Source organism: Opisthorchis viverrini (assembly GCF_000715545.1).
Source record: "Opisthorchis viverrini unplaced genomic scaffold opera_v5_234, whole genome shotgun sequence".
Lineage (NCBI taxonomy): Eukaryota > Metazoa > Platyhelminthes > Trematoda > Opisthorchiida > Opisthorchiidae > Opisthorchis > Opisthorchis viverrini.
This window is the reverse complement of record NW_008751892.1, coordinates 60,489-78,211: the sequence shown is the minus strand read 5'-3', so window position 1 is coordinate 78,211 and position 17,723 is coordinate 60,489. Positions and strand designations below refer to the sequence as shown.

The following is a 17,723-nucleotide window of genomic DNA, read 5'->3' as shown; positions in this document are numbered from 1 at the left end:
TTGTGTAATCTAAAGCTGTTTTACCAGGTAGCTGCTGAACCCTATGTATTGGACTGTAATTCCGTCAACATCTTGCAGAACCAATTCAGAATGCCTCCATATCTCTGCCCAATCAGTTTAAGACTAATGAAATTTAACAACTCTCAACCATACCTTATTTTTCCTGTGCCATAATGTGAGATTATGATTCATCCATGTGGTGCACGGCAAGGATGGGGTAACCAAAATAGTTTTGTTTTCTTGCTTAAGTGTGCGGCTTTAAGTGTGAAGGTGTTAATTTTTCCCTTGCTTTCGATTGCTTGCCAATCGGCTAATTGTTAACCCCTTCTGAATTTTGTCAAATTCGTCTGCTTCCCTAAGAACATGGTGCCGAGCATATGCTAAAATCCTTTACCGTGTGTCATTTTTTGTGTTGGTGTGCTGCATGTTTGTGCTTGCGCTTGTTTCTATGGCTTTCATTGTAATGCAGTGCAACCCGCGTGTATTTGTTAGTGTGCCGCACAGACCCTCTATGGTCTGGGAAAATTGTGTTCTCTGTTTGGTCCGAATGCAATTCCATTATTTGTGGGTTGTGTTTTTCTCATCATCTTTTAGACAAGGACCGGCAACAAGCCCAGGCACACCAGGCGCAGCAACAGCAGCAACAACAGCAACAGCAGCAACTGCTTCTACAACATCAATCGTTGTTGAGTAACCCAGCTGCTGCAGCTGCAGCTGCGGCCCAACTACTCCACACATCATCTTCGGCTCAAACAACATCTCAGCTGCTGGCGCGTCTACAGGCCTCTCCAATCGGTATTTCTTCGTTGAATGCGGCTGCGTTACAGCTCAATCCGGGCATCGCTGCTGGTATAACCGGTTCTACAGCAGCCTTACAGGCTGCGGCGGCAGCTGCCGCGGCAGCAGCAGCCGGTGGGTCCGGTGCTGCCCTGCCATTTAGCACAATGACAAGCCTAGCTTCCTATTTATCTAGTCCAGGGCTCACTGCATCTCCCATACAAGCTGCTAGTGCGAGTAACTTAGGGACCGCCACGGGTGGCAGCGCTATCGGCTTGCCACTGTCTCAGCTACCTTGTACAACGGCCACTGGATTAGGGTTTTCAACTTTGCCATTCTCTGTCAACCCTGGCCTACCAACTTCGGGTAAGTTGAAAGTTTTACTAGAGTTTTGATTGTAATAACACGTACTGAATGCAGCTTTCCGATCAACTTTGTTGCGCATCAGCTGCTTAGTTAATCGTTAGGTGTGGTGGGGGCTTACTTCACAGCAGCGTTAATGCACCGTCCACATCTTGATTAAACGGCTCTCCCCAGGATCACCTGGTGGCTTTTTATGGAAAAGTTCTATCCGTCAAACCCGAACTTTGCAAAATTTCCGCGTAATTTGTACCTGGTGCCCTTGTGTTACATCTGTATGCAGCGCTTTTGATGAATCGTAGTCTCCGCACACCGTCTTTAAAGAATTTTGATTCAGTCATCAATATAGCCCATTCCATCAAATCCTGTTTCATTGAGGCCGGGAATCCTCACCGGCATACGTATGCTTGATTACTTGCTGAACAGAGCGGATTCGAAGGGAGAGTGCTTTCATCCTGGTGAACAAAAAAGACTAGTCGTGGTACAGTCATAGTTGTTGAGTTGCTTGCATCATCCGTTCGTCGGTACATCGAGATAATTATTACTGTGATCAGATGTAGAGAGATGGTTTCCAAAATCACTTGCGGCGGCAATGTATCCATCCGTTCAAAACATAGACGAGCATCATTATATGTCAATAGTGCACATACGCGATGCCGTCAAAGCGTATAGTAGTAGGTAGTCATTCGGACCGAGAACGTTACGGTAAAATAGCTATCAGGAGAATGAGTTGAATGCGTAACTCCGAGTGACATCTCTCTTTAGTCGGAAAACCCATGAGTTTTTTGGAAATAGAAAACAACTGTGCAGTTCTTCTTTGATTTCAAGCAAATGTCTTTTCTCACAGGTTAAAACCTCCACTGAAAACTTTAGTTTACATCAGTACCTACCAGCTCATGGCAATCTTCAAAGAGTGTACACCAAGGAATTCTTCATTTCAGAGGCCATCTGTTGGCTCCTGATTCTCTGTTAATAACTCTTACGAACTTGCATCTTCTTTCCAACACTAAAGATCCAGAACCGTGGATTGTGCACGGCGTTGCAATTTTTTTCATTTTGTTTACCGTTTTGTGAAATTAGGTACTTCCATTGCTAGGTAAAAGAAAAAACTACGGTTTCTATGTACTTTCTCAATAAGGCTGCTTAGTTTTGTTCGATTTTGTCACATTTCGTCTAACATTTTCCCAACAGAAATGTTAAAAAACACGTGCATGAGAATCTTTCAAAATTAGGGGCAGAACGTGCTGGAAATCCGACGCTTATGGCATGGAGACTTCGATTGTGACGTATGTTTTAGAATAGCTGCAGGCTTGTCTAAAAGGAAACTGTGGGTCTAGTAACTGAATCCCAACGGCCCAGGCAATATATGACAATCTGAGTCTAACCGTTCTTGGTCGATTTACCGATGCTTGGTTGGCAGCAGTTAAGCACCATCATTTACCACTAGCACCTTTCCGTCAATGTTGATGATGATGGTGGAACTAATGGTGATTTTGTTTAGTCCTGTAAAGAATTGTGATTCTTCAACCATTTCATCCATCGGCCCTTCAGGAGCGGAATTTTACTGCAGTTTTTTCTCAACGACTTCCATCCATTTGAAAATCATACACTTTCCGGTTTCTCAGATGAATAAGTTACTACCCGAAAGAAAGCAACTGACATGCCCTCATGCTTATCGACCATCATGTTGACGAGTTGGTGCTGCGGGTACTGCTAATTCGGTATCCTGCTACATTAGTGTTTTCAAGATTGAGTTCTTCTGGTTTGTATGCAAGCGTTGGATAGCATCAGCTATCTTGGGAACAACGTCTTTTGCCGAGAAAATATAATGCACTATCTCAGATATCCGTCAGCGAAAGAGTGGGGTTGCCTTTGTGCAGCACAGTCAGTTGCACTATATTATAAACCAGGGACTTACCTGAGTGCATTTCCTCAGTCGATCACCTGATTTATCACATGTTTATTAGTGAAAATGTCGCACTTGTTCAGCCCGGAGGTTACTTCATCTCAACTGACCATTCTTATAGCCGTAGTACTAACCATGGTCATGTCACTTCACCCATCCAGTTCACGACCATTTCTTAGGTTCGCACGGTACTTCATCGTACGTGCGAAGGTATTGCGCAACAGTTCAGCGTAGGTCATGCTCCATATTTTAGACTGTTATGTAAATATGATTGGTCCCAAGCCTATCCTAGGCTGATGGAGAGTCGTACGTCTGAATGACACAAAAAATCCCTAATCTCAGCTTCGTCGCCTTACGGTGGCTCGTGAAACACTGACTCAAGACCAGCAAGCGAGATTCAGGTCTGATAGGAATTTGCGTTGACCAAGTCTTCAAACTTCGTCATAAGCTAGAACAACACCACACGTATAAGCTACCTACAATTCTAGTATTTCCGGATTTCCTAGGCGCATTCGACTCGGTTGATCGGTTTGTTCCTCTTGACACGCTTATCCATCAAGGAATGCCCCGGAAGTTTGTAAACATAATACGTTCTTTGTATTTCCAGACTTCCGGACCTGTGAGAGTATACGGAGAGCTTTCCAAAAGCCTCCGTACACAAAGTGTTGTCTTTCAGCGGTTCCCCCTCTTTCCGTTCCTATTTAGTTTCGTGGTTGAAAAGATAATGGGACAGACGCTGGGAGGTTTACAAAAAGACCCCGGTGTTCGACGTAAATCTTATCGATCTGGAATATGAAGATATCGTTCTCGTCTTCTTAAAAAGGAAGGCACAGGTGTCCCTGGATGAACTGATTAAAGTCCTTTGGTGTGCACTTTGCACTCACAAAGCTTAAGGTCATGCTTACGAACCCTCCACTTATAATCCAGGGAAGGGTATTGGGAGTTATGGAGCGTTTCACATATCTTGAGAGTTGTGTCAGTTCTACTGTAGTGTGACAAACGAGGTCAATGCATGAACTTGCAACTCTGGGTTCGGGAGTGTTTTTAGTAGGCCATCATTTTAGTTTCAGTTCAGTCTCAATCTTCACAATAAGGTTTTTAAATAAATCCTGGTTATACGTCAGCGAAGCATCAGTGTTGATCACTGATATCGTGCTGTCCATGATGATGATGGTGAACCACATGTTTTACGGACTGAACACGCCAGGATTTGTATTTTTATATGATGGCTTCACAATCGATCTAAAACACTGGTCGATGTTCCAGGGTGTCCTAACCTCTGGTGTTTTTCTTAACTGCTCCTGTGAAGCTTCACTTTTCATTTCATTATTCTGCTTCCTGACAAAAACTGACCACTGTTTTTCTGATCTGGTACGCTTATGGTTCTCAGGTCTTCTAACCTTATGCCCTTTGTTCAGTAATGAACCCGAGCCATTCCGTTTTTCGTTGTTATCCAACTCACTGAAAATAATGTTGGCGCTTTTTTCTTATAGATATGTAGGACTAGCTACTATAGTAGAGCTTACCAGACCGACTGGTCACGGGGTCGAAAGTGACGCAGGGGCGACCAGTAAGATGTTAATGATGGTCAGAGTATGGATAAGGCTGATATCGTGTACGAACTCATAATTAAGTTCCAGGTTTGATCTACTAACACGTGACATACATTTCCTTCCGAGTCTTGAAATATCCTTTCGCACTTAAGGTTCAAGATAATAATACACGAAACAGCATAAATCGCGGTTTACTGAGTGACTGCGTTGATTGGTTTCTTTGTACTTGTATTGTGTTCCACTGGGCTAATACTTACTTTCGTAACCTATTTAGGAATCCAGGTTGAACATACTGCCACAGTATTTGTTTTCGAATGAAATGAAAACTGGCCCAAACAATCCACCTTTGCTTAGAGAAGTTTCCCAAACCGTACAAGTTGCTAATGTCAGCTGTCATGCCGTTTGCTATTGGCAGACTGGGTCAGTGACATATCGATCGGGCTAATGGTTTTATGTAAAGAATTGCCGGTAACACGTGCGCCTTATTTCTTCAGTGGCAGTCAATTAATCAGGACATTGATGGGGTCTTCAAAGGTCAGAAGAAGCTTATTTGGTGCATGCAGCCAAACCAGTGATTTTTCTGTCAGCATTTTTACCACCATGCACTATCAGGCTATAGGTTGATTTTCGCTATATCACCTCTAAAACTGGTTTACTGTTTGTTTGTTTGATTGAGACTTGACCCAGTCATTTATTTGTGCCACTTTCCAAGGCTCTACAAATCTAATAAACTGTACCCCTGGATCAGCACAGGATCAATACACTGCCCTAGCGGCCGCCCTCCTGTCGGGTGGCACAAACAACACTTCAAACAACAACACGGCAGCTGCACAAATGTCAAATGGGAAAGTTCCTGTATCTGCTGGTTCGTCCAAGCCCTCTACTTCATACTATCCGATGACCAGTTTGGCCTCCTCTTTGGTTGACCCAGTAACCATCATCGAGTATAATTCAGCTAACTCTGTAGCTGCAGCCCAGGAAATGGCATCTGGTAAGCCAGGACAATAGAGTCTCTTTATTAAAATATTGTTAGGTTTTGCACAAAACATAACAAGAGTGCAGGTGGATGTTGCTTGCCGTTAGCTGATATTCCTCCATGTGCAGCCATCGGTATTAGGACTTTGAAGGTTATTTTCCACAGACTGTCGACTAAAATCATTTCGGCGTTACATTGTACACCGCTAATCGAGCGGAGAGGGGCAAGCCATATTTGAAGTCCACAAACATGCTCTACTTATTTATTAACTCAAAACTCCTAACGAAGACAGTTTTTGATCACCTTGGACTCAGAATCCATCGACCCATGTTTTGGACTGGTAATTTCTTGGGGCTGCAATGGTGCTCCGCTCAAAGATAAGCCTTTGCCCACCAGATATTTTCATTTAAGCACCATTCAGGCGACTCTTCGTCTGTCCAAAACCGTCGTGAGGGTAGGTGAGAAGCATCTACGACATCACATGCGTAACATTTTCCATAGGGGAATCTTTTTCCCATCATTCACACATTTATTCGCTATCGTGTAAGCTTAGTTTACTTCGAGGAAGCTACACATGTTCCTGGTGTGTCAGACTGTCTTCGGATATATCGAGGATGCAGCCTGCTGTCCTGTGCATTGACCCGCGTTATTTTTAATCGGGTGTATCGTACTAGCGAGCGCCTCGAATCAGTATACGGTACAATATATTTTTGGCAGTTGGTTTCATGTTCATCTCTTTTGCTGCAGATCAAAGTAGTGGATAGCCTCCATCAGACATTTCAATACACACTGGGCCGAAATAAAAGAAATAGATCCGGTTAAGTTAGGTTGTCAAAATACTCATTTAGGGGTCACGAATGAAAGACGAGTGATAGACTGATACAATTCGTTTCATTGCGCACTATGCTTTTTCTTATAATGAGAGAATAATTCAATAAGGATACGACAGACTATATTTGAAGTATGAAGTTACACGGTATATTCATCAGAGCGGTTGCTAATAAACCACTTAGTTTCAAGAGAATGGCACCGTTTCCAAACGCAGAACTGTGGTCTGCGGCCCAGGTTAACTCCAGCGTACCAACTGGGTGTACGATGCGATAACATTATTGTTGTAACCAACTCACACCGTAGGCATAATGCACCCAAGTCCAGATAAACCATGAGATAAGACCGTGCGGTCCCTCTCGGAGATCATTCTAGCTGTATTATCCTATAATCTCAGATAATTTCTGTCAACAGGTACCCAACAGTTTTCCGCATAGCTGCCTCACTGTACATTCGAAGTCCACCAAATGCTTTCAACCGTTTAATGCAATCGCAATGGCACATCTAACCATGACCGCCGATTTTCCATGGAGGAAAATATTGGTAGCTCAGGTAGCGTAGATGGTGGTCGTTGGCTTGTTCGTTGAGCTGGGCAATTTGATTAGAAACGTTTCATCACCAATCGCGCTTGTGCCACAACCACCAACCCACCGCTACGCACTACTACGCTCCCAATAACGCACGCCGATTTTCCATGGAGGAAAATATTGGTAGCTCAGGTAGCGTAGATGGTGGTCGTTGGCTTGTTCGTTGAGCTGGGCAATTTGATTAGAAACGTTTCATCACCAATCGCGCTTGTGCCACAACCACCAACCCACCGCTACGCACTACTACGCTCCACAATAACGCACTGATGATGTCACCTCGGTTGGTGATGAAACGTTTGCAACCAAATTGCCCAGCTCAGCGAACAAGCCAACGACCACCATGACCGCCGATCTTTTTTGCTCATCAGCAAGCGGTTGGCGCACCAGACTAAACGGCTTTCAGAATTTGATACGTTTACTTCCACATCTTATTCCACGCTTCATTCCAAAGTTTCCAGTATGACAAAAATCCCCCATCGTGAAGGCTCTTTGCTGTGGGGGACATCGGGACCAGTGCGCACTCACTGGATGGTAATCCTAATTAGCCAGACCATTGGAACCGATTTTTAAGCGAACAAAATAATGCCACAGATCTGAAAGTAAATGTGGTAAAAATTAGCTCAGAGATTACCCCCACTAACCCATCAGGTGGAAATTCACTCAACGAATGAAGGTCTGAGGACTATTGTCACGTTTTTGAAACTAACCTTATTTGTGACCTCCCATCATGTGTCTATTTCGTTCGCTACAGATTCCTTAAAACTACGATCAATTTCATCTGGTCAGAACCGAATGCATCCATATCTACGGTAGATTATCTTGGTAAGCCTTTCAAATTTTCAAATGCACGACATACGTTGCACTCCTAGTCGTCGTAGTGTTTAACATGAACTTGTCATTTCTATTTACTTTTCAGATATCATTCGCCTATGATGATGCGATACTGTCTGCTTGCTACAACATATCTACTCAGTGATTCTGCCCATTTTTCTAGGCTTTTTTGCTCCACTGAACCCGTTACATGCAATACTCACTCCGTCTCCAGCGCTGTGAATACATTCTACAGTGATACGTGCATAACGTCTTCCCGAATCTTATGACTTTCAAGTGTCCTTTTCTTTAAACATTTTACTGTCCTTCAAGGCGCCTGTCATTTGTATCTTGAATCAGTATTAACATTCTTTTAAGTTGTGACCCGCGGAGGTATGCAGGTTTTCAGTGTACCATGACAAGACCATCCCTTATTCTTTTTTACCCCTCTCGCTTTTCCTTCTATTGTTCTCATAACTGCTGTACATATCTTTATTAAAGCAGTCAAATCCTCACCTGATATTTACCGCTGACATGACGACTGTTTTGTTCACAAATCCACTGCTGTTTCTTGTTTTTCTACTTTATTTTTTATACAAGGAAACCGTGATACTTTCTACTTTCCGAACCGTTTTCTCATGACGAGGCCCGCTCAAATGACACTGTGAAATGTCATACTTTGTCCTTTTGACATAAATGATTTTCCAAGGGTGTTGTCCACTGTGAGCCGACTCAAGCACTCACTTCCATGACTACTCGATACGTTCCTCAATAAACAGTCTATTTACTCTTTTCCACGCTGCTTTGTAACACTGGACAAGTATCTTTCTTACCGCAGTGTTTCTCTATTAATCGGTTAATGGTCCAGAAAGCAAATTCTATCGTGTTTTGAATTTCCGATAGTTGCAACTGAGGAGCGGCGGCCATGCGTTGTAAGCTTTTCTGCTACGTTAAACCACTTTTTAGCGATTGTAATAGGATTTTCGACCCGTAAATCTGCGTTCATTTATTAGATGTCGGCATATATCTATGGGTTGATGATGAGGTGTGCTTTCCTTCTTACTTTCTTCCACCACATTACTTGTTTGTTGAATGGTATGGAGTTTCGGAGCCAAACATCTATGTTGCTCTCGTTGATGGCACGGAGACGAGGAGTCCTTTGCTCATCTGGAAGAATCAACTCACTTATTAGAGACCAACTTTGGCGCGTAGCTTCTGACTGTGTTACCAGAAGAGTTAACGTGGTCACTAGTCCCAAAATCACTAGAATACATCCTAAGGTCCAAATTGGGCGCTCGAATAAGTAAATTCAAGCTGCATAAGCTTACAACGTCTGAACCGTTTTGATCGCTAAAAAGAACAAGCAGTCAGACCAAGGTTTTCTTAACTGCGTTGGCTATAAAATGAAGCCACCTGGATGCTATGGATGATATATGATGCTGAACGCATTTCGAAGGCTTTTCTATTTGCCTTCGTGTGTTGCCGTTGAGGCTAGTTCTTCCTATCGGTTTAGTCTTCTCGGTTGGGATCGGTAGTTCTCTAGCCCAGAAACACTGGTTTCACCTTGGAGAAAGTTTATAAGGAAATCCATACCGTTAGTCGGAGATGTTTACTTAGATATTTTTGTCTAATGTTTTGATCAGCATTCGTATACTTATATGAAACAGGTGCCAACCGACAGTTCTCTATCATTTGCACCACGGTCGTCGAGCTACAACGGAATCTGTATTTTGTTCTCCACCCATCGGACTACTTGATGTTTCCTTCAACTCTGCTGATTTACACTTAAACAACCGAATTTTCATTCACGAGAGGTATGATTCTGGATTGGGGGTCAGTTTAACTGACCAAGACCTGTAGAAATTGTGAGCTGTCCTTGTCGAACCATATTTTAAACGATGAACAAACCCGTCACTCCTAGCAATTCACTAACGACATGCTTACACAGGACACTCAATTTACAATTTCAGAGGTGCTGTGCTTTCCATGGACATAAGTAAATAGGTATTGTGGTTACTGTTTGAGCTTTTCTATGGGCTGACTCGGTCGACTATACAGGCGTCTTTCTGTGGGCGATTCTAGAGGTTTGATGGTAACAAACAAACGAACAGCTATAAATAATCAGTGGAATAACATTTCAGTGAATCTTTTTCGTTCTGACTGCAAGAAACTCCGATTATTACATGACCTTTGTCATTTTTTGGTTCCTGACATGTTTGTTACACGTGAAGAACGCTCAGAACAAATGTCTTCTATAGTCTTTTCCCACCTGATAAGGATTTACAACGATCGCTAGTTGCACAAAACGCTCGTCCTGCGGAAATTCTACTTGCAGCTACAGGCAGCCAGCAACTGTCATGGGAGGTTGGATAAATTTAGATGGAAGTTCTGTTGTGTAGCCTGGAATCGTATTACTAGTGTGAATCCTTTTGAAGTTGGAGCAATCATTGGCTTCTTCACAAGACCCTTTGGTTGAGCTGGAGGTGGCTCAGTGGTTGGGGTGCGAACTCAATGAACAGACGGTCTGTGGTTCCAACCCGAACCTGGGTAACTCGATTGCCCCTGTTTAGTTTTGTGCGGTCACCGTGCTTCACTCAGATAGCACGGCAGCTAAGTGCTGAGAGTGTTACAGCTGGAAGACTATTTTTTCCACTTTCTACAGTTCAAGTGTCCACTACGGATTTTCAGGAAGTTTGCTCACGTGGACTCATTTCCACCCGATAGGCTGATCTCATGGCTCTATAGAGTGCCAGTGGACACTTTTTCGTGCTACATACAGAATAATCACTTCTGGGGAAGATCGGTAAAAATAAAATTTTGACCTGTTTATAAAAATTACAATACTTTTTCTGGTATGCCTGCGCATGGAGTTATCGCTTACATCTCTGGTGCGCACGTTCAGTAACAATCCTTATTCAGCCACAAAGGAATTTTGCAACGGGAACAGAACTTTACTTGCCACCCGCGTATGAATCTGTGTCGTAACATTTGCTTAGATCCAACGTATAAGCCTGGAAGTGCTCAAAAACAGTCCGAATCTAGTAAGTGTATAGTTAACGGTTTAGACCAATATATCTCCAAGCATTCGGGGTGGATAATACCCGGTCACTCGTGTGAATCTTGAAACTACTGTCCGGTTAGACCAGGTGAAATTTGATTCCGCCGCTACACACTGTAGCACCCTGATTCGGCTAAAAGTTAGAAAAGGATTCAGTAACCGCTGAGATGAGAAGTACAAAACGAAAAGTGCGAAAAATGTGATGACCCCAAAATTCACCAGCGGATTTCTTGGAGCTGTTATCTTGCGTCCATTGATAGACTGTCGAAGGCAGTCTTCCCTAGGTCTCTGAATATGATACGATTACTTGAGCTGGCTACACGTGTTTTACAAGTCAAAGTCCATGGGTCAGTTGCCGGTGGTCTTGGGGACTGAAAAATCCAGTTTGAGCGGAAAAGCGTCACAGGTTTTTTATTTTGGGTACAAGGATGTGTTCCAGTGAACGGTTCATTGCCTTTTGGGCCCACCTGAGAACAGCTGGTCTTTTTACGTCGCATTCAACAAAATTATTTTCTTATCCCAACAGCCCAGTGGCAATGAACAAGACTTTTCTATAATAATGTTAGCATGTTCAACCGTCGCAGTATGAGAAGCTGTCATAAACTGGTTGATAACTTCCGTCATCCTATGAGTGCACTGCAAAGTTGCGCGTAATTATTTTAAAGTTGTTAACCTCTATGTTGTGCTTGAATCCTGGATTCCTGGGCGTTGCCGAACACTGAATACGTAGCAGCCTCTGTGTTTGGTGCAGCGTGTCTTTATTTAGATCCTGCGATGCACAATGTGAGTTGTATTATTATTCTAAAACCAGGACCTTCCGAAGATTCAATACAATGCGACATATCAATCCCGTAAATTTTGTGTGCTGGGGCCATCAATTAGCAGTTGTGCCCAAAGTCATGTGAGCAAAACTTAGCTAGTGCAGATGTCTAGAATCCTTTGAATGAGGTGAAAGAGAAATCTCACTCCCGAATACATGTTATCTTGAAGATAAGGGAAATGCCTCTTTATATCTCATTGAAGTAAACCCCTAAGCATGCAACCACGTAACTTATGATTCAGAAGTCTTATCCACTGCACTGCGTTGTGGCGCATATGATAAAACAAAGGGAAGAAAGCTGACGTTGCGTGTCAGATTTTGACTGTTGTTTAAACTCTTGATGTCAAGCCGACACTAACACGGATATTGAATCGGCTCTGGTGGAAGGGGCGGAGTGGAGTAACCTGGTTATTCAATGGGCACGATGGTGCCGCTGTTCAACCTTTAGCCACAGGTATCCTGCCTTATTTCAGGTCGTACCGCGTGCTGCGAAGGCCGAGAGCGGCCCTAGGGCAATGAATATTCCTGTTTTATGGGTATGTTTTTTTGAGCCAGTGGATTCAGATTATCTCCTCGCAACGGAAAATCTGTTTTTTACCCGGCTAACCGAGTGGTGTTATAATGCTTGAACAGATATAAAAAGACTATCCATAGGAGACGAAGACAGTCTGTAGGAAGAACAACTTAGGCCGGTCGGTCCTGTATATGCCAACAAACCTTCCGCAGGTCGTCTGACAGCGAAGGTTATCACCATTCTGTAACGTTAAGGGACAGCACTTAGTCTGCTCTGGACGATCCTTGTTGGACGACTTGAGTGCAGTCTTCTTTCTACACTATTGACTACCTAATCTGCTTTTGTGCATCAATCATGACTATGAATCGAAACTTTACTGAAGGCAATAGTTCACACCATGTGTTTTGCAAAAGGAATGTCTTGGGCGTCCAACAGGTTAACAAATTTGTTTGAAGGGATTCTTCGGCCAGCTGTAAGGTCAGTCGGTAGGGAATAAAACCAGAGGCATACAGGTGCGGATACTTGATCCACTCTTTTGGCTACAGCTTCTGACATCATATTTCAGAATGCAGCTCTATCTACCTAAGAAGGATGAGAAAGGCTTAGGAGTGTCTACATTTTCGCTACGTATAGGTGCACCAAAACAATTAGTACTAAGTCAGTGAAGTGCGTATCAAGAATCATAACACTGCCCATACATATCGTTTGTTTGCACGAGAAACTAGCACCAAAATCATTTATGCGATTTTCTAATAAAGTCACAGTTGTGAGGCTGTTGAAACTGATTGCTTGAAATAAAAAATATCAGAAAGACTTGTCAGTAAAAATACCGTAAACATGCCTGTAACTCGGCAAACATTTTTCAGTGGTATTTGTTCCCAACATTGCTGAATCTTCCATCCTCCATTGCAATAAGTGTTTCTGGTGCATTGAGACTGACATGTTATCCTCAACCTGACGGAGTCCCAATTTAATTCATCGATATCCCTCGAGAGTAGTCTGGTAAATGTTCCTTGCTAATCTATGGTTACCTAGAGTCGTGTATGCGTACTGCACTAATGACTTTACTGCCTCTAACGTTGTGTTTGTACCAGTTCAACGATTCCGCTACCTCGTTCCATCGAAAAAGTGAATGACCCTTCAAAAGGATTTCGAAATACGGCACGAGAGCGATAACTGCACTGAAGAGGGAGGTTTCTAGAAGGGTAAGGCTTATTCACTGGAAAGGAAAACCGATGATCTAAATAGGAGCCCCCAAACTGGTCCTCAAAACGACTATTTTTCTTCAGTAATGGACCGAATGGGGTATCAAACTGAGCTGTTTCAATAGCTCATCCATCCGATCGCATTTTGTCAGACGAAGATAACGAATCCATTGTGCTAAAGCATTACCAATCCAATTAGCTCGCCATTTGGCAATTTATGCTGAATGTCTAGGTACTTCAGAGGCGTCAGACTTTTCAGTGGGTCTTCTATCATAAGATTAATAAAAAGAGTATTGGTCTATGCAGAGTGCAAACGTTTGTACAATCTATCACATATGTTACAGGTGGAAAGTTTAAAGACTGCGGACTTATAGGAGAGACTCAAGGGGTTGCTTTGACATTTGATGACAACCAGACTTACATTTTTGACAGCTTCAGCCTCGTCAATGTGACAAGGAAAACGGCTGACGGGACAAAGTCGAACATTCAAATAAATATTTTACTACTTATATATGGGAGCAGGCAACAGTGTTATGTCAGTTACAGTGTCTTCTCACAATGCTATGTTTTATTGGCTACCAAAATTAACAATGTGCTGATCCCAAATGCAGCCTGAGATTGCAAACCTAATAGGATAAGATCCAGCCTAACTTCAAGAGTCAGGCTTGTGAATTTCGAACTAAACTAAAGCCGAGAATAATACAATCGTTGGAGAACGGTCATTATTAGCGAAGAACATGTAACCGTCACGCAACTCCACATATGTGAGCATTATAATCAATCCAGCTGTCAAAGAGTAAAATACGTCTGGAAAACATCGGGTCTTTTTCAGCTTCCTACACAATTTAATGCTTCTGGTTGTATAGAGGGATATACAACGTCGATGCTTTGTATACCATATCCGAGGCCGACTTGATATTTTGTGACCGACCAACTGAGGAACCTCACTGGGGCTCCGTCGAGTTTGTGATTATTCTAATTTCAAACACGAATCAGTCATTTTATTCTACACTTTATGCAACCAGTGAATACTGAACTTAAGCAAACAGTGGAGCTGAATTACACCTCTTTTGTAGGCTTAATATGCACGTTTTGTTGTGCTACACCGATGTGGTTGAGGCTTCTGGATTTATTCGCTAAGATTTAAAATTGTTAGTTTGCTTGCGCTTGCAATGGGGCAAATAGTCTTGAACTGATATTCAACGCTTTTGTAAAATACGTTTTGGCATCTCCAAATGATATCACTGTAAAGAAATGGGAATCCTGATACACTTTCTACTGTGGTATTTCCAAACATAGCAAAAACTATGACAGAACTATGTGGAAAGAGAAGAAATCCTGTTTTCCACACGACACTGACAGCAAGGAGAACTTGACACCCATAACGATTAAAAAACTTGAACATTGTCTGAGGTTGCGCTAGTTTGTTCCTAGTCACTCACCGGACAAAGTGCTTGCAGTAACATTTTTTAGGAAAGCTTCCGTCAAACACTAGAAGCTTATTCTCTCGCACAACCAAATTGCTAATCAGACGACCGTAACACAATAAAACACTGAGTCGCTTCCAAACGTCATACTGATTCATTGACGAGCAGCGCCCACATTTTTATACACCATCAGGAAAGAAATTCAGGTGTGCTGTAGAACTGCGGCTGTCACTGGGTTCTACTTCCTAAGGTTTTCCCGTGTGCAAAGGTATGCAAGTGGCAGATACTAGGCTTTTTCAGTCGTGTTATCTGCCAAATTTATTGCTCATTAGACTTTATAGCCGGATTGCACGGTGGATAAGACTTTGTAGGTGCTTCTTAGGTTATTTCGACCACATCCCTTCGGCAAAATTCTAGGCACAAAACTATTTTATCTTGACCTGGTAGAGTGTCTTTTTCGTCAACTAATGTAAAACAGTTGTACGGGGATCTGGTGGGAAGGGATATTTGGCTGTTCCTCCCTCCGCAAAGCTAGTTTCCTGCTAAAGGGCTACTGCGTAAAGTTGGACGGAATTCCAACATTATTCTCTATCCCTCGGTATCTGAAAAGAGCATGAGCACTGAGTGAAACTCGGAAGGTAGTTATAAACCATCAAGAATATCCAAAACGGGAATCTACATTAATTAAATGCACAACAGACGCCTGTGCATCAATCCCCATAAAGTTCTAGCAGTTATTCCAAGGAATTCAGCACAAAAATATATAGATTACATGTGTGTGGGTGCTGTCAGTGCATAGAGAAAAGAACTCTGCATGCTCGTGAGCACTTCATTACTCAATTTACATCACCATTCTTTCTGGTCAGGTGCAGGATATACCTTCAGACTTCACTGGGAAAAACAGCCGGACCAATATGTAAAATGGAAAATAAATCATTGCCATTTATCTCATCGTCAAATTGAAAAGAAAATATATAAGTTGTTTGGTTCACGTTTGGCTGAGCGAAGAGCATGCAGCCATGTAGGGGGTAGTCTATTTCTTAGTATCAAATCTGTTCTTTTTCCTGTTACCAGACTACTGGTGTCTGACTGCATAACTAGTTAAAACTGCTTAGAACATGGTGGTTTAGGTAGAGCAGTATAGGCGGTCTGAGCAATATCGCATCATCGTTAATCATTATGCGAGTCAACACCTAGAAACTAATATATTAACCTTATCGATTTCCTGCTGCTATTTGCTCACCAACCAACATGAGCGTATTGTTTGAGGTCAGGGAGAATTTGAACATCGACTGAAGCAGACTAGTCCAATTATGATACCATTCAACTACCTGGTGCATCGATCAGTGGTTGAATGATTTAAGTTGTCGTCTAGTTGTTTTATTCAAATCACGTGAGTAGTGATGCACGAGGCTAAAGTGCTCACGTGTTCGTTAATCATAGCCCGTATAATATCAAAGACTTACCATCTTTATACCTTTCCAAAGTGTCATTTGTTCCTATGCGTGCTTGTTCTTTAATAAAATTATGCAACCACTGGAATGGAATCGACCCAAGGAAGAGGTTCATTAAATCAACAGAATACCGAAAGGCAACATATTAAGGCATGCCTACCAGCTTTTTGGTCTGATTCGGAATAATGCGGCTTCTGAGTGACAGTTGACTGGATTAATTACAGTAACTCTGGTTGCACTCCGTCACGTGAAAGTGCATTCTACCTAGTAATGGCACATGTGCAAAACTGTTGGGTTTATTCATGAAATCTCCTTGTTTACAAGCCAACTTCATCTGCAACCGGAATAGTTAATGATGAATTGCCTCATCTAGGAGTGATTAACTTTGATATCAAATGTGTTGGACGTTGGTTTGTGCAATGAGCTGAGCTGTTTAGTTGCAAACGTTTCATCATCAGCCAAGATGACAATATCAGTGGATTGAGAGTGTAAGTGCACTGAACCAACATTTTCTTCAGTTGTTTACTAAATGTGTCGTGACTGTCTGGGATATGCATTTTTTGTTAGTTGGTGTCACGTTATATAGGTAATAGGCGACTCCATTGGAGGCCATTTAGACGACTGATGTCAAGAAAGTAGTGTTGTTTTTGAATCTATATAACTTACCACAAAGCTACACTTTTTATAGCAAGTTATGTTTTAAAAAAAAACGGAATCTAACGGCTACCTGACTTTAATATCTGCTAAGAGATAAACTAGTTTCCCTAATTTACAAACTCTGGATTATGACCACATCTTCCTAGAAGGAATACTTTGCCTTCGTTTCTCAAAGAGAGGCAATAGGCCGGTCGTTTAAGAGGGACCCGTAATTTCCAGGCGACTTCGGTCATACTGCTCCCGAACAAGGACAGTCTTTTCTCATAAGTAGGAGAGTCCAAACACCATTCAGCGTGGCAATTAATTCCCTTTTGCCTGTGCTGAGTCAGAATACCTGGAGGCCAAGATATTTTTGATGATCAGCTCCAGTTTGTATTCCTGCATCCCCACAGTAAGCCGAACTTCTCGCAACGAGTATTGGTTTGCTGGCTTGGGTGTACCACAAAAGTCATGAAATCTACCGTTACTGGTGCAACGGTGACTGATACCGATAAGGCATGCTAGTAGTATGTTTCCTCATAAATCCGCCTGGCACCTATTGAAAAGTGAGATTCATTACGGAATTTGTGGAATCACTCTGTAGATTCCGTTTACATTTGAGTGATAGTCAGTGAGTATCAAGAAAAGTTTAGGAAGACGCGTTCGAGAAGAAGACGGATAAACAGTTTTAATAAACAAGATACATATCAGAGTTGCTACCCTTCCTATAATACATAACTGTTCAGTTGGTTTTCATAAAGGAAACTACTCACAAGGTTGCTGAAAACTCTTCGACAGCCCACGACCGGTTT

The 17,723-nt window shown here is 42.4% G+C and overlaps 2 protein-coding genes across 2 annotated transcripts in view; one reads left to right on the top strand and one right to left on the bottom strand.

The window, feature by feature from the left end:
- Positions 1–8,818, top strand: part of T265_08764 (hypothetical protein) — a gene marked incomplete at both ends in the record, with an annotated part of 14,880 nt that extends 6,062 nt beyond the window's left edge. The window contains 4 exons of the mRNA XM_009174656.1: positions 595–1,143; positions 5,309–5,587; positions 7,739–7,809; positions 7,904–8,818. Coding sequence (XP_009172920.1) covers positions 595–1,143; positions 5,309–5,587; positions 7,739–7,800 — 890 coding nt within the window. The remainder of the gene's footprint in view (positions 1–594; positions 1,144–5,308; positions 5,588–7,738; positions 7,810–7,903) is intronic.
- Positions 763–17,723, bottom strand: part of T265_14661 (hypothetical protein) — a gene marked incomplete at both ends in the record, with an annotated part of 56,865 nt that continues 39,904 nt past the window's right edge. The window contains one exon of the mRNA XM_009174670.1: positions 763–929. Coding sequence (XP_009172934.1) covers positions 764–929 — 166 coding nt within the window. The remainder of the gene's footprint in view (positions 930–17,723) is intronic.